This window comes from Schistocerca serialis, chromosome 1 (genome assembly GCF_023864345.2).
Source record: "Schistocerca serialis cubense isolate TAMUIC-IGC-003099 chromosome 1, iqSchSeri2.2, whole genome shotgun sequence".
Lineage (NCBI taxonomy): Eukaryota > Metazoa > Arthropoda > Insecta > Orthoptera > Acrididae > Schistocerca > Schistocerca serialis.
Window position 1 is genome coordinate 732,531,523 of NC_064638.1, and position 23,675 is coordinate 732,555,197.

The 23,675-nt window shown below is 45.5% G+C and overlaps 1 protein-coding gene across 1 annotated transcript in view; it reads left to right on the forward strand.

Moving 5' to 3' along the window:
* The window catches only part of LOC126428134 (peripheral plasma membrane protein CASK-like), a 1,166,960-nt gene that overhangs the window by 617,040 nt on the left and 526,245 nt on the right, over window positions 1-23,675 (forward strand). The window contains exons 4-5 of the mRNA XM_050090073.1: window positions 11,901-11,978; window positions 15,196-15,371. Coding sequence (XP_049946030.1) covers window positions 11,901-11,978; window positions 15,196-15,371 — 254 coding nt within the window. The remainder of the gene's footprint in view (window positions 1-11,900; window positions 11,979-15,195; window positions 15,372-23,675) is intronic.

Sequence of the window (23,675 nt, forward strand, 5' to 3'; positions counted from 1 at the left end):
TTGTCCGCCAAGGCAAGAAGGAGTGCTGGGAGCGGTATGTGTCCACCATTGGCCTCCATGTCACTCCTTCGCAGGTCTGGGCCAAGATTCGACGCGTCTACGGCTATCGGACCCCTGCCAGCGTCCCTGCGCTCTCACTGAATGGAGCCGTGTGTACCGACTCCGACGTCATTGCAAATCGCTTAGCAGAGCATTTTGCTATGAGTTCCGCTGCTGCGAATTACCCCCAGGCCTTCTGCTCCATTAAAGAGCGGATGGAACGTCGGAGCCTTTCGTTTCGCACCAACCACCCTGAATCTTACAATGCTCCATTTAGTGAGTGGGAATTTCGCAGTGCCCTCGCTGCTTGCCCTGATACCGCTCCTGGGCCAGATGGCATCCACTGTCAGATGCTGAAACACCTTTCAGTGGACTGCCAGCGGCGCCTTCTCGATCTTTACAACCGTCTTTGGGTCGAGGGGGAGTTTCCGTCGCAATGGCGGGAAGGCATTGTCATCCCCGTTTTGAAACCTGGAAAGAACCCTCTGGAGGTGGACAGCTACCGTCCCATTAGCCTCACCAACGTTCTTTGCAAGTTGCTTGAACGGATGGTGAGCCGGCGCTTGCATTGGGTACTGGAGTCTCGGGGCCTTCTGGCTCCATCTCAGGGTGGGTTCCGTAAAGGCCGCTCCGCCGCCGACAATCTGGTGAGCCTGGAGTCGGCCATCCGTACTGCCTTTTCCCGCCGTCAGCACCTGGTCGCTGTCTTTTTCGACATGCGGAAGGCGTACGATACGACGTGGCGTCATCACATTCTTTCTACGCTCCATGGATGGGGTCTTCGGGGTCCTCTGCCGATTTTTATCCGCAATTTTCTGTCGTGTCGTACCTTCCGCGTGCAAGTCGCGGTCTCGTATAGTTCCTCCCACGTCCAGGAGAACGGTGTGCCACAGGGCTCTGTTTTAAGTGTCTGTCTGTTTTTAATAGCCATTAACGGTCTTGCTGCGGCCGTGGGAAACTCTGTCTCCGCTTCCCTGTATGCTGACGACTTCTGCCTTTATTACAGCTCTACTGGCATTGCAGCTGTTGAACGTCAGCTACAGGGCGCCATCCGTAAGGCGCGGTCTTGGGCTGTAGCCCATGGGTTTCAGTTTTCGGCAGCCAAGACCCGCGTTATGCATTTCTGCCGGCGCCGAACAGTCCATCCTGAGCCGCGGCTTTATCTTGCCGACGAACTCCTTGCTGTGGTGGAGACCCACAGGTTTTTGGGGGTGGTTTTCGATGCCCGGTTGACTTGGCTGCCTCATATCCGGCAGCTTAAACAGACGTGTTGGCGGCATCTAAACGCTCTGAGATGCTTGAGCCACACCCGCTGGGGCGCCGACCGCTTTACCCTGTTGCGGCTCTACCAGGCGTTAATCCAGTCCCGTCTGGATTATGGGAGCCTGGCTTATGGCTCAGCATCCCCATCTGCGTTACAGGTGCTGGACCCAATTCTCCACAGCGGGATACGCCTTGCCACTGGTGCTTTCCGTACCAGCCCCGTGGACAGCGTACTAGTGGAGGCAGGTGTACCTCCCCTGCGATTCCGACGCCAACGTTTGCTGGCCGCTTATGGTGCCCATGTTCTAAGCTCGCCCGGGCATCCAAATTATCGTCTCCTGTTCCCGCGATCGGTCGTCCATCTGCCAGATCGTCGGCCCCGGTCTGGTTGTACAATAGCGGTCCGCGTCAAAGAGCTTCTCTCTGGGCTTCAGGTTTTTACTGTTCCACCTACTTTCCGGGCTACTTTGCATACACCCCCATGGTGTGTTCGTCGCCCTTGCCTTCGGCTGGACCTGGCACATGGCCCTAAGGACTCAGTCCCTCCAGAGGCCTTCCGCCGCCGCTTTTATTCTATCCTGGCCACGTATCAGGGCTCTGGTATTGTCTACACTGACGGTTCGATGGTTGCTGGTCGTGTCGGGTATGCGCTCACTCTAGGGGACCGTTCCGAACAATGTTCCTTGCCGGATGGCTGCAGCGTTTACACTGCTGAACTGGTCGCCATCTTTCGTGCCCTAGAGTATATCCGCTCCTGCTCAGGTGAGTCCTTCGTTATCTGTAGCGATTCCCTGAGCGGTTTACGAGCTCTCGACCAGTGTTTCCCTCGTTCTCGTTTGGTGATGGCTATCCACGAGTCTCTGCATACTCTCGCCTGTTGCGGCCGCTCTGTGGTCTTTGTGTGGACCCCCGGTCATGTCGGTATCCCGGGTAACGAACATGTTGACCGCCTGGCGAAAGAGGCCACCAGCAAGCCATCTCTGGACCTTGGCCTCCCTGAGACTGATTTGCGGGCAGTCTTCCGCCGCAAAATCTTGGCGCTATGGGACGAGGAATGGCGCGACCTGACAATGTCCAATAAACTCCGTGCTGTCAAGGAGACGACGGCTGTGTGGCGGTCATCCCTGCGAGCCACTCGCAGGGACTCGGTAGTTCTTTGCCGGCTCCGCATTGGCCACTCCCGGCTGACACACAGTTATTTACTGCGCAGGGAGGACCCTCCTGTATGTCGCTGCGGGGCGGCTTTGACAGTGGCCCACATTCTGTTGGCCTGCCCCCTTTTAGCTGTGGTCAGGCAGACATTTGCGCTGCCTGATACGCTCCCTGCCCTTTTAACAGACGACTCCGCTATGGCTGACTTAGTTTTACGTTTTATTCGGGCAGGGGGATTTTATCATTTAATCTGAGTGTTTCTGTTTTATTTTATTGTTTTGTGTTGATTCTGGCCTTTGGCCTATGATTTTACACTGATTTTTTAATGTGTTTCTAAGTGGTTGGCTTTTCCTTTTTTATTTCTATGGTCGGCCAACCACCGTCATTCTCTATGTGGTTTTCGTTCGTTTTGTCTTGTCTTTGTCTCAGTCTCTCCTGTTCTGTATCGTCTGTGATCTCTTCTGTTCCTCGTTTTTATTCTCTGTGGGTGTTCTTTGTCTTTGGAAAAAGGGACCGATGACCATAGTAGTCTGGTCCCTTTAATCCCCCAACCAACCAACCAACCAACCGTGTTATGAGCATGTTCTTTCTATTATCCAAATTTCCAAAAGAAAACATGAACGAGTGCATTATAGATGCACAGATGACGTAGTCTACGTAACTTGATATTAATTTGTCCCTTTAGAAAAGGGACTATAGGGGTAAATCATCGTCTCGTTAAGTCAACAGATGCAAACATCTCAGAAGGAAACTGCCAAGAAGTTAAAGACTAATATTCCTAACGATCTGAGTGCGGACTGTTACGAATGTGTTCGTCGTGCTGCAACTGATCATTCAATTTTAGTGTAGGAACCTCTTCGTTAGTCACTTACTTAAGAGGCATTGAAGATAATACAAAGTGGAATGTCGGACGTTGAACGATGTACTGCGAACAACGTAGCAACTGAATTGATCTGCATAGCAGGGATGCACAAACGGCAATCTCCGGGCCATGTGCGGCCCCCCTTTCATTTGCTGGCGGCCCGTCCTTCACTGTCCGGTTTTTTTCTTATTTTAGAAAAAAGAAGAAACCGGGCCATTGTAAAACTTCATTTACTTGTTCCCCGTCTAGCTAGCGTTGGGTTAGGGAGACTAAATTCGGAACAATAAATTGTCACGAACTTAGGTAGTTTAAGAGAGATTCGCCGACCGCAGTATTACCAAGTCTGTAGACACCTACTTTACATAACGGAAAAGAAACCACAACAGGGCACTTCTGTACACGTTTACCAGCCCATGGCGCATGTTGAGGACTGAGGTAAGACACGGTATGACTGAAATTTGCAAATATGCATTGAAATTACGAACCAGTAATTATGAAAAGAAGGCGCAAAATCATACTAAAAAGGGCAACATACCACGAGTTGCATACTTCATAGTATGCAAAAAGATCATGAACACACAAATCCATGAATTAGAGTTGTACACATAATCACCAGAAACACTAACGGGTAAAGAAGTTGAAAACGATAAGGGATGAAAGAATTAAAACCTGGCTAACAAAGTACGGGTGTGAAGTACGTAGATGTTAAAAACTATGCTTAACTGAAAGAAGATATTCCCCCCTCATAAATGAAAAAAAAAAAAATCTAAAAGGATGCGGCTTGCCAACGTATCATGTCCCACCGGAACAAATACTACTACTGCAACGTGTTGTCTGGATAATGAAGCAAGGGGTGAACGTACATAAAAACTACGACTGATTAATGCTTTGATACTTGCCCCTGTGATAATACCTTGTAATAGACGTAGATGAATTATCGGGGTTTACTAACAAAATTTCCATGAAGATTTCTTAAATTACTTACGACGAATTCTCGAATGGTTTCTCAGTATTTTGATGACGACTTCTTTCTGCGTACTTGCGAAACTAGTAAGTCCTCCCTCTCTAATTGTAAGTTTTCACTCATTTCCAGTATAAATTGCAAAAGAAATTGTTGAAATAATACGATTAATATCAGTGGTGACGGAGCAAAGCCTCCGTGTACCATGTCTTGTTTAACGATTATCTGGAGTCCTCAATGAATATTTCTGCATCATTTGTAGATTTGAAATCTTTTGGATTTTACGTTTTATTTAAGTCTTAACCGTATACAAGGAAACTTAGGGGTGAACACTAGAATGTTGTATGAAGCGTACTGGAAATAAAGGAAATATGGCGCAGCAGTTAATTTTGTATCGAATGACCTGCAAGCAAGCAAATCCTTGCGACAGGTGCTTCAGCGGCTGTGCCTAGTCACAAACACAGCGAGCTGTTCATTAAAAAGTTGCGGCTCGGAAAGAAAATGAGTGGGAGCCCGCGGAAGGCACCCTGTTCCGTTGTTCTTTTCTTCACTCCATGCACCCGAGATGAGAATTTCGGCAGGAGGCAGCGGCATTTGTACTGCGCAACGAGCCGCGTTCGTTCATGTTGATTTGCGCATGCGCTTGAACAAGTTGGAGTAAGCCGTGCAAAGCTGTCGGCGCGGAAATAATGAAGCAGGCATCCCTTTAAAGCGCTATGCGCCGATTCCTTTATTCAAAGAGTGGCACTCTCCTCCGCAAGTGCCTCTAAATCGACAATAACTTCGGTATTTTCCGACTGTGCTGCCGTTTTTTTTTTTTTTTTTTTTTTTTTTTTTTTAAAATCCTCTAGTGACGACGCAGCACGTAAAGCAGGGTGCTGTTAGTAGCAAGACTTATTGCCATAAACCGAAAATAAAAGCGGAGGCATACTCTGCTATGCCTCAGGGGGCGACGACACACTACTCAGAAACACACCTTCCTCTGCAGGTGTGAAGCAAGTGATGATTTTAGGAAATAAAAAGAAAGAAAGAAATAAAGACAGAAATGAAGGCAAAATAAAAAAAACAGGGACGGCAGCTCACTCAAATGAAAACGAAACTGGCGAGATAATTCCATCGCCCATAGAATTAACTAAGTAGTAATCCTCTAAGATAGATTACGTGTTTTCCAATTTTCCAATAATTTTTCATACAAGGTTTACACAATTTCCATGTTACCAATTTCCAAATTATCAGTATCATAGAACAGTCTACTCTAGTGACGCCCAGAAGGCCAATGTCAAATCTGGGGTATAGGCAAGTCAAGGGTAGTTCGAAAGTCCGAGTGACAAAGATCCAGGGCTACACTCAGGCAGTTCTTGTACGAGGTGCCTTAGTCAGCCCGGAACACCTTCTTATAACCATGAACCATTGCCACTTTGAGAAATCTTGCAAAAGTAGTGGTATATTTCCGGTCAGATTCCGCCAGACGATGCTGGCTCCAAAGGTAGTCCATGAAAGAGAGAGCATCGGTGAGGCAAAGGTCATAGATCGTGAAAATGGTGTGGCCCAAGAGCCACACCATTGCGTTACGTCGTGCTCGGGGGTTGGTCTGAATGTCAGGGGTAAGGAACCAGTCGATTGACACATTGTCCGGTGTAGTCCCACCGATCAGCGCCAATAGCACACGTGCAAGGTCCCACACTTCCGTGACGTGAGGGCATAAGAGACGATGCTCTCTGGTGTCTACGTCACCACTTCGGCCGCAAGCAGCCGAGGGCCGTAGGCGGATGGCCGCCAGGCGATGATTAGTGGGTATTAAATTGTTTACGACGCGATACCATAGGCTGAAACGTCCGTGGGAAGGGCTGGGTGGTTGATATTGGCCCAAGCTTGGTGCCAGATGACCGACGGTCGTCTGTCCTCCAATTTATGTGGTGTGGGCTGGCCTCGAAGTGCCTGGTAAAGGCGCTTCGACGTGCGTGCCTTGTCAGTGGCCACTGGGAGGACGTAGCTTTGATTGAGGTAATTGTCCTTGACTGTAGTCATCCGGAACGGAATATGTGTCAAACATAATGGTGCACGCGCCGATTGCGGGCGATAACGGTAGAAAAGCACCGCTGTTGTCCCACCTGGGTCAATCTCACGCAAAGTGGCGATACGGTGAATCAAGAGAGCCGCACATTTGCGGGGAAAGTCAATGAGTCCAAGGCCACCATCGACCTTTGGCAGTGTACAAGTCTGCGCATCAACTTTGAATAGTGCATGCCGCCACAATAGCCAATATACTATTCGTGAGATGGCTCTGCCAGTTTGTTTCGGTAGCGTAAGGAGTTGTGCTACATAGATAGGATGTAAGTATTAATCAGTTGGATTCGTTGATGGAGGTCGAGTCGTCGATCAGCGTAACTCACGCAAAGTCTCCTGATGCGCGTGAGAATTCGCCTCCACATGAGTGTTAGCATGCGCTGCGGGCAGGCAGTCACCTCAAGGCCCAAGATACGTTGTTTCCCCACAATCCGGTACCATGGGCGTTCGATGGTCAATGATCGTGGTCCTAGCGGGATTAGCACCGTTTTGTTGGAGTTTAACATGGCACCGGATGCTCGTTCATAAACGTTGAGGACTCGGCGAACTGAATCGATGTCCCTGGCGTTTGCTACAAACACACCGACATCATCCGCGTATGCCGCACTGCGGAAGGTGACGCCTGGGAAAGCGACACCATCGACCATTCGTCCGATGTCACGCAGCATGGGGTCCAGCGCCAAAGCGAACAAATACATTGACAAGGGACACCCTAGTCGAACTGATCGTCTGATGAGAATTAATCGTGATCTGCAGCCGTTCACAACGATTGTGGAATTTGCTCCATCCAAGAAGTGCCGGATGACTCACATGAAGCGCTCCCCGAAACCCATCCGCGATATAACGGCCAGCGGGTAGGTATGGGAGACCCTATCGAATGCACCAGCGAAATCTAGGGAAAGAATTGCAGCCGGGGATCGAGCGTCGGCGGTGAGTAAGACAGCGTCACGGTATATAGAAGCGGCGGTAAAGATGATTCGATTCGAAACGCCACATGATTGAGTGGGACAAAGTACCTTATTCATTACCTGTTTAAGACGTGAAGCCACGCTTCGTGCCTCCAACTTATAATCAGAGTTAAGAACGGTGATGGGACGTAGGTCTTTAGCCCGACAGTGACTTGTGACCTTTGGAATAAGGGCAATACGACCAGCTAGAAAATTGGCGGGTAGCTCGCAACCAGCAAAAATTTCCGCACACATTTTGCAGAAGCGGTCTCCTAACAGGTCCCAAAATTGTTGGTAAAATTCATAAGGGAGACCGTCGGGGCCTGGTGATTTTTGTCCCAGACAGGCACGGAGGACAGATGTGAGGTCAGCAAGTGTGAGTGGCTCAGTCAAACAGTCGCGGTCTCGACTATCCAATGAAGTCGGGACCCCGCCGATAAGTGCTCGTTGGGCGGCGACGTCTACCTCAACATCCTGGAAGAGGTGCGAATAATGGTCTGTTAAATGTTACAGGACTTCACGATGGTCTGTGAGGCGCGTACCATCGACTGTTTTAAGGCGTAGAATGGTGTTCTTCTTTGCATGATTCCTTTCAGAGGCTAGGTGATAGATGGATGGCCTTTCGCCCTCAATCAGGGATGCGGAACGGCACCTCACCACCATCCCCTCAGCCTTCTCCCGAGAGAAGCAAAGGATTGTCGCTTTAATTTTGTTGAGGCGCATGCGTAGCTGGTCATACCTGTCAGCAGGAAGGGTTAGTGCATCATTTAGACATTGTTGATAGAAGTCTAGTGTGCTACGCTTCCAGTGTGCGACTTCGCGACTATGTTGCTGGATAATACGTCGCAGCGGTGGCTTCGCACAGCGGAGCCACCAAACCAGAGTGGTAGGGTACTTGTATGCAGTAGCGATGCAATCCCGCCATGTTTTCGTGACAAGGGTGCGAAGTTCGGGCGTTGGGAGATGAAGTGTATTCATCTTCCAATAGGTGCCTCGAGGAACCGGGGTTGGACCCGTGATATGCAAGGAGCAAGAGTATGCACAGTGGCCACTAAAGGCCACGGGAATGACTTGGACGGCACAAAGGGCAGGAATAAAATCAGCAGAGACATAAACACGGTCAATACGGCTTGCCCCAGTGGGGTATATGTGAGTAAATTGTGTGTAGGCGGGATGAAAGTGGCGCCACGTATCATTAAGGTCAGCCGCCTGGAGGAGCGAAGCGAGTGCTTCACACCTCATAGGCGTTGGGACCTGATCAGCATCGGCTACTACACAGTAGAAATCTCTGCCAAACACGATAAGACGACGAGCTGTCAAGAAAGGGGTGATAACTGGCGTAAAAAGTGTTGTTCTGTCATGCCTGTGATTAGCTCCTGAAGGAGCATAGACGTTAATAAAAAGTACATCCCGAATGATACACGCAAGAACGCGACCATTGGGTAGTTTTGTAACATCGGATGGAGTTAACTCTGATCTGTATAGCAAAGCAGTGCCCCGCCTGGCGTCAGGGTCGATGTTATATAGTGCCTCATAACCAACCAGGACAGAGAGAAAGGGGGCACAAACCTCCTGGAGAAAAACCACATCAAATGCACCAAGGCGCAGAAAGTCAATCAGAGAGCGTAATTTAACTGGGTTGGAGATGGAGTTACGTCGTGATGTGTGGAAAAACTTTCTTAAAATACAGTTATCCTTTTATGTGGTTTGCAACGCGAATAAATTAAATCAGCACAGCTTACTTTGTTAACTTGGCATAGCACATTACATGCTACAGTGTTTTATTGTTGTCTCACAATGGTCGTCAACTTGGTTATCTTTAAAACCTTATCCTAGATTTTTGAGCGGTAGTATCAGATTTAGAGTTCTGTCACATACAAAGAATAAAATGAAGTATGTTTCAAAACAGAAGTAAGAAGAAGACCGGCTGTCACCCTCCTGGGCTATTTTTGAGGCCGTTACTCCTCTTGAGTATTATTACATGTGTAATTGAACCATCATTAACTTGACGCAGAGGATGAAAGGGACGATTACGGTGAAGAAAAGGACCCATTGATACCGGGAAAAAAATCAAATGGTATCTGCTCAGTGAGCGATCAACAACGAAATCGCACTGTTAACTCCTTCACATTATCCTAGTGGAGAGGACTGAGCGCTGCCCGGCTGAAACCCCCGATCTTCCCGAGTGTTACGTGTGTTGTAAGAGTGAACGCCATGAGTAGGGGTGCGCTGATCTACTTGTATGTTGCTGTGGACGAGTATGAAATGAAATGAAGTGAAAGGAAATGCAGAGAGGCTGAAAAGCGATGACAGCGAGCACTGTTCACTCACCGTCCGTTGATCATAATTGTCATGTCTCCTTCCATTACTGGTGAAGCTCTGGTGAAGAACATTTCTTCCACCACGAGAATTCCATCGGCAACATTTGGAGCGTGCCTTCGGACGCGGAGACCAATAATGTCCCACAAGTCAAGCCACCTATTTTACTGGTAGAAAGACGTACGCGTGCGGAATTAGATTTAATGTGTGCCAACGAATCTTCTAGCACCAATGTTATGGAACTGGATAGTTTTGTACATGCGTACGACCATCTTTCAGTCCAAACGCCCATGCTAAGTTACGCAGTGATACTTAATCGCAAGAAAATAAAAAAGGAAAGTCGGCGCGGGACCAAGAAAATGTTAACCGCGTATAGCATGGTGTTGCTATTTGACAACAAAGCGTAAGTTTTACGTGTGTTCCGGAAACCACTTTCATATGCATGAAGTTGGCCGCTGGCAACACGCAGAATCTGCCTGTATCCAGTTGCACTGTGTTTAGCATCATTACGTTGGCAGGAACAGTTGAAAAACAATTATCTTAGATAAAGGTCGAGTGTACGTAATCACACGCGCGAAAGTAGTTGAAGGACTGAATTATTTCTGCTGCTTAGATCACATCTATTATATTTTTAAGGTATGTAAAATGAGCTTAATGTTACCGCAGATGAAGTTTCCATATCTCTGTAACTGAAAGATTAATCAGCGTCGCCGGTTTGTTAGGACATGACACCTAACCTAAAATACTGAATAAATAAAAATTAAATCAAAATTTCTATGTTCAGTCTGTTCCGCGGTATTTTTGTGTCAGACCATACCACCTACCTTTCTTTCACTGAAATTGGTTTCCTAAATAAAGTCACGCAATAGAGGGTTAAATAACCTTACGTTGACACTGTGTGTTCCTGTCTTACTCGTTAAAGTCATTGTAGCTGCTATTGCATTGAGTTATGATGAGCTCTGACTGTCAACGAGCACGAGTAACTCCATATTGGCCTGATGATGGGAAAGAAACATATCACAGCTGAAAATACACTTTGGTGACAGAGCTTTTTTGACTGGATTTGCACGTTGTTTGTATGCTGAATTTTACATTTTTATCCTGTGAACTATTTTGTTTAATAATAGTTACTTGCATTATTCCATTTATATTAAGTCTGAGATATATGTGATTAAATTAAAATGAACAGCCTTATTTTAATTTCTAAATTAATTAGCTTAACTGAAGTAACGACTACTATTCAAAGTGGCAAGATTAAAGGACAAGGAAAAGTTAAATTATGATATGGACGTTTCTTTCTATGGACACTCTCGAATGAGATAGGGAAAAGGATTCACAGATCAGTCCTATGAAGCATCATGTTGAAATAAATCTTAAAATAAATAGCGCCTGATTTCCAGCGGACAGTGCAGTACCCGCAACCGCACAGGAAGCCGCAAAACGGGCTCAGTGTAGCATTTAATTCTCACAACCGTGCTGACTGTGTAGTGATTGGGAACACTTACTATGTCTATCACTATCCTAATAACACTCCTTGAGATAATGTCGATGAGTCAATGGATTTGGTTTGGATGGAAACAGTTTATCTTTCAGTCCATGATGCATTTTCGCATGTTTGGTGAACGACTGAGAATTAGGTCTTTAAAGGTGGGAATTAGGTCTTTAAAGCAGCAGAGTTGCGAATTGTTTTCTTCTTTACAAATAAAACTTACACCATCATCAGCGTCTCCGGAATTCAGTTTCACGAACATTATTATTACAGTAAATTGACCAAGTGTGTTGCAATCTGCTGTGTAGTTCACTCTATTGAAGTGTCTGAGACTGATCCCTTCATATGAACTCCCCAAGCCAGTCTAGAGTACATGGTGGAGGATGCTACTTTTGGACGAACTGTATCACAATAACAGCATCACTGTTAGGTACCGTAATTTCATTTAGTCTCTCGTGTTTCAGTTTTTACATTATGAGTCATCACCTGTTGACAGAGACTTTATTAGGACACTGGCAGCATACAACCAGCCTTTAGTCGGCGCTATATTTCATACTGAGAAAATTATTCTAAGGTATCAACTGCAGAGAAAGCGTATTGTCTACTTTTTATTGGTGGCCCGAGTACAAGAAACTGAGGAACGGCAGCAGAGAGTACAGTCTTCTTTGTTTTGTTGTTAAGGAGAATCAGGTACCCGCTAAGAGCATTCCTGTTGGCAATGAAATGAAATGTGATGCAGAGTCATCGTCAGCAATACTAGTGCTTCCATTTGTCGTAACTCAGCATGTGCTTGTGTTCCAGCATGGACGGATCGGACCTGTGCTTCGAGGTCGTCCGTCGAGCCATGGCGGGTTTCGTCTACAGCGAGGCGGTCGCCAGGTAAGAATTCGTAACTTAAAAGCTAACCGTACTGTTTAAGAGCGGACGTCCATAAATATTCGAGAACCTTTACTGCTAAGTGAACAATTTTATTTTGATCAATTGTCCAGCATATCTGCCATTTTAACACCATGCAATAAAAGTTAGTCGAAACATGTTAATACAGTACACTTCTTGTGAACACGTAACCGATTTTGAGTGAATAAAGTCGTCATGAGACGTTTTTCTGCGGTTTTTACTCGGCTCGGTATTGCATAGTATTGTGTCACATGAGAAGTTCTAGTTATGTTCTCAGATAAGTCGTCGTGGAGGACTTGAGTACATGTCAATACTAAAAAACACGTTTCGTGACTAGCAGATTCAGTCAGCGATTTTAGCTGTTTCGTAGTAAAATGCTCCAGTACAACCAATCGCTATGTGTTCCACTAGACACAAGATACGCATTTTGTCGGTATTTCTGCTGGAGGGTACACATTAGAACCGGTCCATAGTGTAGCTCATTCGTTTTCTGCCAAATTCCAATTAACTAATTCAAGGATAACAATTCTGAATTGAGAAAATGTGGTAGGATATTAATAGTTACATTTCCCTGAAAACCAAAGGAAGTCTCGTAAGCGGTTGGTCTAAACCAGAGAATCCCAACACTTTGTTTCCTTCTAGGACAGCGTCCTAGTTGAAAACATGTGCTCTTAGTATCCGGTTTGTTTGTGCATGTAACTGAGCAAAGTCCATGGCTTGAACGAGATATAATTGAGCGCATTTATGTCGTCCAATAAAGCGAAAACCTAAATTTTTAAACGTGTTTATATTGTCAAAAAGACCTTTTCAGCTGCAAAAAGGTATGATCGTAACATAGTACAGCGCCATCACTAAGAAGAACAGTAAGGGGAGGGGGGGGAGGTAGCTATATCTTACTATAGGATGTTGTTCGTCATGATGATGTTCTTGGTGGGACCGGTAGCATTTATATTTTAGAAAATAGTGGGAATCATTTATCTGGCGACCACCAATGACACCCATTTACTACTAAGATATTCCCGACCTCCAGATATCAAATCCTATTGTCAAATGTCACATGGGTCACTTGTGAAACTATAAGCGGTGTTAACATAATACGTTACAAAGGCATTACCGTACAGTATGGCTAATGTGAACAGTATCGGTGATCTACTTGGTCATCCGAAGTTACTTGTGTCATTATAGTCGTCACAAATAACAGTTAACCTGTTGAGCGCCTAGTGATAATACACCCACATACACAATAAACAGCAATTAGCAGACGACAGCCCCGCGAGCCGAACGTGTTAAACGTGTTAAACATGTACAAACTGTGTCCACCAGGTCTCTTTCTCAAGTGGATGAAGTAAAATCCGGAAATAATTTGCGAATGAAAATGTGATTTCCAATGAATACGACGTACTACTAAGAAATTATTGTCCCGAAACAGATTTGTGAAAATATTTATAAACTTCATTCGGAGCTCCTTCTTTTCCGTTTAAACATATAGAAAACATACGAAAACACACACAGGGCTGGAGCCAAAAAGCGCTGGACGCCTAAGTACTTCAGAGAAGATTTTATGATTTATAGAACTTCATTTAAATGTCTCACAGACTAGAATCACAAGTCACTGGACACTTTTACGCACCATAGAAATACCACCAGCATTTTGTCAAATATCTTGTTTAAAACAGTATCAATAAGCTTAGACGGAAGGGTGAATGTCTTAGTTTGTGCCCAAATTAGAGAAATTATGTAGGAGTCTACCTGAAAATAAAAACAAGCGCTAACCTGTTACCAGGAATTGGAAACGAAGAGACCAGGTTCATACACATGTTATAAGAACAATGGCTGCCCGTCTCGGAGAATGCTAAGCATGTGGTGATAGAAAAATACTGGCAGTACGTGCTGGAACTGATATTTCCCAAAGACAGATATAAATAAATGTGAGAAGTCACATATTTGGATGCAGCGACGTAAAGAAATCTAAGGAAAAGCCAGTTCAGAAGATGAGAATAAGTTGTTTTGTGGCCACCTTACTAAAATCCTTGTGTGCGCTGCAATTCGGGTCGGATGAAACCTATCTGACCTTGAACGCGTTCTTAAGTTTGAAATACAAATTCAAGTAAATTCAATCGACCAGTCACAGTTTCAGCCATCAGAGAACGGAGGAGACTCCACAAAGAGAGAATAAACGTAAATGTGACGGATATTGAAGTTCCGGCTAATCAACTTCAGTATCCGCGGCGAATTTGTCCAAATAGTATATAAGACGAACGTGTGAGTGTGTCCAAAAATAATTGAAAGCACGGCGCCATTTGGAAAGCAGTCAGCAGGCAGATCTATAAGCGAATGAATGGATAAGTTGACAGAAGGTCTAAAGGCACCAGGTACGTAGTGGAACTGGTAAGAGATCGCCCAGGGTAGATCGATGAAACATATCCTGCGATTCAATGTTTGTGCAGAAAAAGTGCAGTCTGTCTAAAAACTCAGATGTCTAGTAGTTTTACACACTGCCCGTGGTAGCTTATCCCAGAAATAATTGCGTCAGAGACCTCAGGAAGCAAGGTGGTGGTTCGTTTCATCTTTTCGATTGTCCACAGTGTGGAGGAAAAAATGCAGTTATTTGCGCTCTGCTCAGCGCTGGCCTCTGTTCGTTTCTTCTCTTGTTCCGAAACTGTGCCTCGGTTTAAAGGCAGAAAAACAGAAAGGGGCACTGAATTCGCTAGCGTGCCTGACCATAATACGTGGCTATAATTGCAGCGTGCTAGCGTGCTGAAGGTATTACGAATCCTGGAGGAAAAGCAGGAGAAAAAGGGAATCCAACGAACACAGATGGAACAGAGACATACTGTAATTTTGGGCTTTTATTAGGTCAGAAGAGGTGAGAGGAAAAAAGACAAAGGGGGAAAAAATCAGTAAAGAGCGATACGTAAAGACAGCTAACAGTTTTTCTCGATTTACATATAGAGGTAATTCGCTGGCAAATTTTTTTTTTTTTTTTTTTTTTTTTTTTTTTTTTTTTTTTTTTTAGCAGTGAACAATACATAACACTGTACTCATCTTTTAATCGCGTAATTCATTATCTAGTACCACCGTTTTCAATATATTTTTTCCTATAATGCGTCCGCGAATGTGATCCAGATTTTGATTTCGAGCAACCGTGAAGACGGTATGATGAGTAATACCGACTACAGCCGGCGCCGCCTGTTCGCAGCCACTACATGCGCCAGATCCTGGAGGCGCTGCGCTACTGCCACGAGAACGACATCATCCACAGGGATATCAAGCCGCACTGCGTCCTGCTCGCCACGAAGGAGAACTCTGCACCCGTGAAGCTGGGCGGCTTCGGCGTCGCCATCCAGCTGCAGGACGGCCAGATGATCAACGGCGGTGAGTACACGACACACACTCCGTGCGCCTTGCTGATTATTGCAGTAATTCGCAGCGCACTTACAGAAGTATATTGCTTCGTGCTCCGACGAACAACTGCGCTAAAGACACAGGCCATAAGACGAGCGCGCAGTGCAGTCACCTTGGTGTACTTATTAACTCGGTGTGGCACGTAATCCCGTTACTGTCCCTGGCCACTCAAATGTAATTCGCGCACACTACGGGCAACCACAAGGTCACAGCTCATTTCATCGCGACGGCTTTACCTGGGCCAGATGCATTGGATACTCCGTCATGGAATTAATGAAAACAAGAATTTCCTCCCAGGTGATGGTTCAACCTCAACCACGAGTACAGTCGTGTACTGTGCAGGTTTCAGCCCATCCAACCTGAGCCTCGCACGCTGGCTCGCCTGTCCCGTCGTGCTGGAGACATGAGTGCAGCCCGCCGCACCACAGACGACGGTCTGTTATACAGGGTAATTATAAAGTTCGTGAAATGTTTCAAGAAATCTCTACAGATAAATGGCGAAGAACAAGCTAACAAACGATAGAGTACGTGAAAGACAACATCTGTCATTTTTTAATAATATTCATAAAAGTTTTACCTGTGGACCATTCGTAACAAGACAAACATATTATCGATACTCCATTTCTACCGATATCCACAAAGAATATCAGGAGTGACTGAAACAGTAACGGCTGCGATATACTGTCGCAAGTCTTCCAGGTTCTGTGGTGGAGATGGAACATAGAATCTACCGGTGGTGTATCCACACAGGAAAAAGCGGCAAAGTGTCAAGTGTGGCGACCGTGGTGGCCACTAGCGTAGCGCTGGGCCGGCGACTCTAACTCTGCCTACCCAGCCGTGTGGCAACGTCTCCTTAAAGTATTCTCGCGCATAGTTGTGGAAATGTGGAAAGGTGCCACCTTGTTGAAGTATGAGACACCTGCTATCAGTGTCACGTTTTCCCGGGAGACTTCAATGCAGCATACCAAGGTACATGATAGCGAAGAAGGGTCCATAAACTGTGTTTTGGACGCGGCACAGAACACGTTAACTTTCTAGATAAATCCCGTCCGGATTATCTGCCCCCCCCCCCCCCCCCCCATACGCGTCTTTTGTCTGTTCACGTTTCTCGAAGGATGAATGTAGATTAATTTACGTACGAAGTCGACATTTTCAAGATGTTTCTCCGTATCATTGCATAGCTGCAGATGGCGCAGTTTCTCATCATGGCTTATGGCTTACAGAAGTAGCAGTTTGTATGGCTTCACGCTTAAACGCTTCCGAATGATCTTACGCAGTCTCTAGCCGAGAAATACTCAGTTCCGCACCAGCTCGATAGCTAGACCCTGTGGGATTTCGCAGTGTTACTTCGCTTCAGCCGGCCCGACGTCACGCCTGTCGGCCGCAGAGTTCTGCATCCCACGAACAACTATCACCCTCGAATTTTTTCTAACATTTCACTGTGCTGCTACAAACATTTGAAGTAGCGTGAAACTTGTCACGGAAAGCTCTCTGCACGCTCTGTACCGACTAGAATAGGGCAAATTCTATCATACGAAATACTTTCTCTACTGTTTTCAGCAACTACGGTCGGTGACGTCCTAGTTGGCTGTTATCCCAACTAACGTGTCGGCTCCACGTTACAAAAAACTTAAGAGTTTTGTTTCATTATGTTTAGCTATTTACCTGTATGGATTTGTTAAAAGTTTAATATACGTTATAATTAGCCTGTATTACAGCAGACCACACGGCTGCGGTGTGGGCCCGGCTCACCACGAGAACACAGAAAGTGCCCTAACCCGCTGTCCTAGCAACTTCCTTCGCTGGAAGACGAGTCAAAATAAGCGAATGTGTGTGTCTGCTTGTACGTAGATATTTGACCGTTTCTGAGAAAACTTTCAAATGGTTCAAATGGCTCTGAGCACTATGGGACTTAACTTCTGAGGTCATCACTCCCCTAGAACTTAGAACTACTTAAACCTGACTATCCTAAGTACATCACACACATCCATGCTCGAGGCAGGATTCGAACCTGCAACCGTAGCGGTCGCGCAGTTCCAGACTGTAGCGCCTAGAACCGCTCGGCCACACCGTCCGGCTGAGAAAACTACTGCCAGAGTTTTCCAGGTATCTCATGTGCCTTCAACGGAAGCAGTGGTACAGTTGTAGCGTCGAGTCTTCACACTTCCGCGTCCCTTGATCTAAACCCGAATATTACTTTTATTTTTCATTTATATACCTCAGTTCGTAGATTACCACGAACGCCGTGAAAGTATGGAATCTTGAGCAGTGTTAACGACTTCTCTTTCCCGAGTGAGATTCAAACGAAGAAATCTCGCTGTGGCAAACCTGCCTTCGCTCTTGGTGTTCCAAATTTCTACGCTTAGAATGTTTCTACAGTCGGTATCATCAGGGGAATGCACGAAATCTTCGTCAAGAATAAACATAAAAATAATATCTAAGAACTAAGAATTGATATAAAAGTGAAATACAGGAATATGAGAATTTGAAAAGATCGTAACCCCTGAAAATATAATACACGCTTATGAGTGTATAACACTTACTGTGAAATCTACTGTAATTTTACAATTAATGCAAGGCCCTTGTATCCTCCAACTCGATAAGAAACATTCATGTAGAAATCTTATACGGACATGGGTAGATACATGAAAAGTAAAATAAATAAAAACAACAAACGTGCTCGAACACAGGACGCAAAAGTGAGAGGCCGGAGTCGTGCGGTAGCGTTCTCGCTTCCCGCGCCCGGGTTCCCGGGTTCGATTCCCGGCGGGGTCAGGGATTTTCTCTGCCTCGTGATGGCTGGGTGTTGGGTGATGTCCTTAGGTTAGTTAGGTTTAAGTAGTTCTAAGTTCTAGGGGACTGATGACCACAGCAGTTCAGTCCCATAGTGCTCAGAGCCATTTGAACCATTTGAGAGGCCGGAAGGCTAGCGAGTTCGCTACGAGCTGGCGTGGGCTCATTACTCGCCAAAATGCATCTAAAATACGTCGAAAACTCCGATGGTTATTTTCTCAGGAACGGTGGAGTACCCAAGGATAAACAGACACACATGTTCGCTCGTTTTGGTTCCTCTTCAACTGAGCGAAGTTCTTGGGAAATCAGGTTATGGCACTTCCTGTGATCTCCGCGTCAGCATATCGACTACTCCAGCCCTTTAACTGTCCTGAGGAGCGCCTCGCAAACGTCAGCAATGTCCATGACATACGGACGGAAAAATATGACTGACGTTGTGTGCTGCTTGATACCTTTAACTGTCGATGGACTCTCACACTGTGATTACCAGCTTATCACATGCAAGACAGATGTGAAGAATTCAACTATAGATGCGTCACGGAACTGCAGCAGCATCTAAGCGTGATGTGCATCACGAACATGAAAGTTGTTTATGATAAAATAAAAATGATTTTTGGTATTTTCAGGACCTCACGAGGATGTTTACTCCTTTTCAAGTGACGACAGATTTTTTTATTTTTTATTTTGCTGTTTTCACTTGCAAAAGTTATCTACGCTTTATAGCAAGGCAGCTATCGGAAACGGCAAGTATTGTCTGCAGTATGATACTTGCCAATCTCTGTCCGACTAGGATAAACGTCGTGAGTTACCAGAAGGCAGTCCCTCTGGCAAGACTTTTGCTACTATGTGATACGTTAACGTAAAAGTGTGTTATTCGCCTTTATTGTGTATACAAGGACTGGATAAACACCGACCGCATCAGTGTTATTTGCGATAAGCTTGTCGTCTGTTTAAGAGATTTTCAACACTGTCCAGGAGTGCTTACAGTACACGTTATTAAGACCGGTCATAACTCGGCCTCGCGGCAAGACATCAAGAGCGTGCATTCAGAGCGGAGAGCGCCGCCTCAGCATCAAACAGGGGACTGGAAGTTGGGCACACCTCTCCTCTCCTCTCCTCTTCAGGCCCACACCAGCCGCGTTCCTCGAGCTGTGGCACCCGCGGCCTCGAGCCCCGACCGGATGGCAGTTCAGCAGCTCGCAGTTAATCCATTATACATAACGGCCTTCCTGCCGCGACGGTCAAATACACGACAAGAAAGCGAGCGGGGCGCGGGCAGGCGCTAAAAGTGAACAGCGAGCTGCTTTATGGTCGCTGCGCTGGGGAGCCCACGTCGTCGCCGGCCCGTTTCCTGGTGCGTATCCGCCACGTCACAAACAACTCCAGGACTAGTTAAAGCAGCCTGCTTCAGGGTTCTTCTCCATACGTCATTATCTTGAGACTCGTTGTCAGTTAAAAATAACACTGCTGTAGTATAACTTCCGTTGCAGATTGTCATTACACACTACTGCAGTGGTCCTAACTCCGCAACGGTGCCAGAACACTCAAGAAATAAGGTGTGAGGGAGAATGGGGTAATAAAAGGCACGTGGTAACTAGAGCTTTCCATCATTTGTATCTCGTGTCAGGAAGAAGAGCCTGCTCCAGTATGGTAACAACAAACGTTCTATGTTAAGTAATAGGTGCGATAATCAATAGGGTAATGCATCATGTGCTACAGTATGCAACGTATGTTGGTGAAATCGCTAACGTTTGTCAGCCAAGGGGCTCATTGGAGAAGTTCGACGTTATTATCTGTAAGTTGTAAGCACATCACCAAGGAGGGCGCAGTAGTACGTACTTCCAATTTGTCATTTGTCAGACGAAACTGGCAAAAGTAGGGCAGTCAGGATCACAGCGGTGTGGGAAAGGGGAACCGGTTCATAATACTTTCGGTATAATATTCTTCGTACATAAAGCATATGAAATGAAATGCGAGTGTCGTGGGGTCATAAAGTGAACATATCAACATTCAGGGGCGTTGATGATTTAACCACAATGACAGCTTTGCAACAGAACAGTTCTTTTAGGAAGATCTGTAACAGAATTTTTAGTGCAAAATATTACTTGCCAACTACGGCGTATGTACGGAGTGCGTACCCGAAAAAGCAAACTAAAAAAATTTTACGCGAAATAGTGCTGAAGTAGGGCGGAGAGGACATGTCACCATGGACATGAAAATAAAATATTCACTCTGAGCAGTGACACTATCTAACGATAGTCCTACCGCTTAGAAGGCCTGCAACTTCTAATAATCGGCAGTCGGATTACTCGCGGATAGGATTAACTGAACAACCCACAGGTAACTTTCCCTAGAGGAATCAACTCTTAAGACAAAGAAACGACGCATCGCGAAAAATTTACCGGAATGGAACGGAAATCGGTAAATGCGGTGTACATGTACAGACAAACAAATGATTAGAGTTTCAGTTAAAATGGGATGATTTTTTTTTTTCAGGAGAAAGATCTTTATCATTTGAGCAAGTCAATAATGTGCTGGTCCAGCTCTGTCGCCTATGGAAGGAGTCATTTGGCTTAGCGTTGATTGATAGAGTTTTTGGATGTACTCCTGCGGGATAATGTGCCAGATTTTATCCAATTGGCGCGTTAGATAGTCAAACTCCACGTCGGGTTGCCCATAATGCTTCAAAAGTTCTCAGCTGGGGAGAGATCCGGCAGCCTCGTTCGCCAAGGCGTACACATGGGCCGCGGATCGCAACAAAATGAGGTCTGCTATGAGAAGTAATGCCACACCAGACCATCAGTCCTGGTTGTCGGGCCGTAAGGCGAGCGACAGACAGGTTGGTATCCCGAGGCGTCTCCAGAAACGTCGTCGCTGGTTATCAGTGCTCAGTTCGAAGCGGGACTCATCACTGCAGGCAGTTCTACTCTACTCAGTGAGGTTCCGGGCCGAAGACGTGTCTGGAGACGCCCCAGACAGCGGTGGGATACCAGCCTGTCTGTCGCTCGCCTTACGGCCTGACAACCGGGAGTGATGACCTGGGATGCCCCTTCTTTTCATACCAGGACCTCTTCGGATGTCGGCCGTGGCACCTTTACAGCACAGGGTCGACGATATTCTACGACCTGTTTTGCTGCCTTCAATGGCAAGCCATCCATGGCTTACATTTCAGCTAGGTATTGCCCGCCTGCACACGGCGAGAGTTTCTACTGCTTGCCTTCATGCTCGTGAAACCGTCCCTTGGCCAGTAAGGTCGCTGGCTCCCTCCACAACTGACAGCATTTGGAGCATTCTGGATAGGGTCCTCCAACCAGCGTGCCAGTTGGACAGAATTTGGCACGATATCCCTCAAGAGGAAATTAAACAACTCCATCAATCAATACTAAGTCAAAAATGGTTCAAATGGTTCTGAGCACTATGGGACTTAACATCTGAGATCATCAGTCCCCTAGAACTTAGATCTACTTAAACCTAACTAACCTAAAGACATCACACACGTCCATGCCCGAGGCAGGATTCGAACCTGCGACCGTAGCGGTCGCGCGGTTCCAGACTGAAGCGCCTAGAACCGCTCGGCCACTACGGCCGGCCGATACCAAGTCGAATAACTGCTTGCATAGGGCCCAGTGGTGGACCAACACGTTATTGATTTGTTCATTTTATGAAGCTCTTTCTCTTGAATAAATCATCTAATTTTTTCTGAAATTATAATCATTTGTTTGTCAGTTCGTGTACATCACATCTACTGATTTCCGTCCCATTCGGATTACTGCTTTGTGGTGCGTCTCTTTTTGTCTTTGAATGAGTAAGAAATTTAATCACTACATTAAAAAATACGAAAATACCATGGGTAGTGCATCTAAAAGGTTGATGGCTAATGATGCACGACCCACTTAATCGATTGGTCAAAACCAGTCAAGACAGTGTACATCCCAGCAACGCTATCGGAATCACTTCCACGTATACACCAATTCCAAGAAACTGAGTTAACAGTAGCGGAACAGAACTCATCCATCCAAGTATTCATGTCAGCGCAGTTACTGGACGTTGATGTGAACACACACATTATTGTTACAAAACAGCACAATGTTTATGTCTAAAATTAAAGAATAGTGAGTAACAGCGACCGGGCTACTTTTTCCCATCTAAATAGCTTCTCAGTCCAGGGCAGCACAGAATACGAGTATTACATTAAAAATATTTCAAACGTTAGACCGTGGGCAATTCTTAAATGAATTTCCTTTTCTGTACAGGATGGCAAAAATGATAAACTTAACAATTACTTTTTCTGTTTCCGCATGCTGCTGTTACCTACATGTCTAACAAAAATATAGATTTTGAGGCTATAGCATCACGAATTCTGCATGCGGTATACCATACAGGCCACCGATTTATTAAATTGTCCTACAAATAGTTCTAATCTCTTCCCCGTGGTTATTGATTTTACCGTTACAGAGAATGGCAGTTATTCATACATCAGTCGACCTTACAGAACCCAGCGATCGACTATCTAAAAGACAACCAATGCTTTCGCCTAAACAAAAGACAGACTGTTCCGTTAATCCATTCGGTATTTCATCGAACTGCATTGTTTGCTTGTGCTAATAGTCGACTATTCACTTGCAGATTTATGTCACATGTTACTGAAAGTTGAACTGTGACGCTTCTTTACGTAGCTCCGCCTACACACAGGCTATGAGAAATGTGCACTCATGTTCGACAAGGCATGATAACTTCTCATTTGAAAGTTTAATGTTGAAATTCACAAACACTCAAGTAGAACCAACTCTGCTAGTGACGGCCAACTAGCCTTCGCGATGAAGTTCGGAACACGTGATACTCACAAAAGTGGCCGTCTCCTTTATTTGACTATCAACGGGCAACGGACAACTTCTTAGTGTGCCAAGTAGTGGAATCCTATCAACTTTCGCACTGCTGCACCAGGCAACGCCTTCTAGCAAACTACTCCCAATTTGATTCTTTATCGTAAGTGTCACTTAAACATCTTCCTTTCCTTTTTTAGTTCTACTTTCCATCAAATGTATTGTACTCTTAGAGTCCTCTGTTATTCTTAGCAGTACACCCGCTTTTTGGTTATAGTTAGTTTTTTCTTTAACTTGAATGTCTCACCCTGTCATCTCATTTTAGTCTATTATTTTTCCACTTTTTGTACGATGGTCTCCTCTTCTTGCGAACACACCGTTCAGTGGTTAAGGTAAATTGTAATGTTGTTGCAGGTAAGTGGCAAGTAATCAAATAATTAGAAAATCTATCTGTTAATATTATACGCAAATTTAATAGTGACAAATAAGTGTTAACGTAATTAAATGTGTGTTAGTTTACGCAGCGCAGAAAAACACGCTCCATTTTAATAAGGAGGACTTGTGTATAAACTGTGATTATTTATGGTAATTCAGCTGTCCCTGCCGATACCGTTTTATGCAACTCGCATTATTGTAGTTGGCCTCCAAAAATCACGTG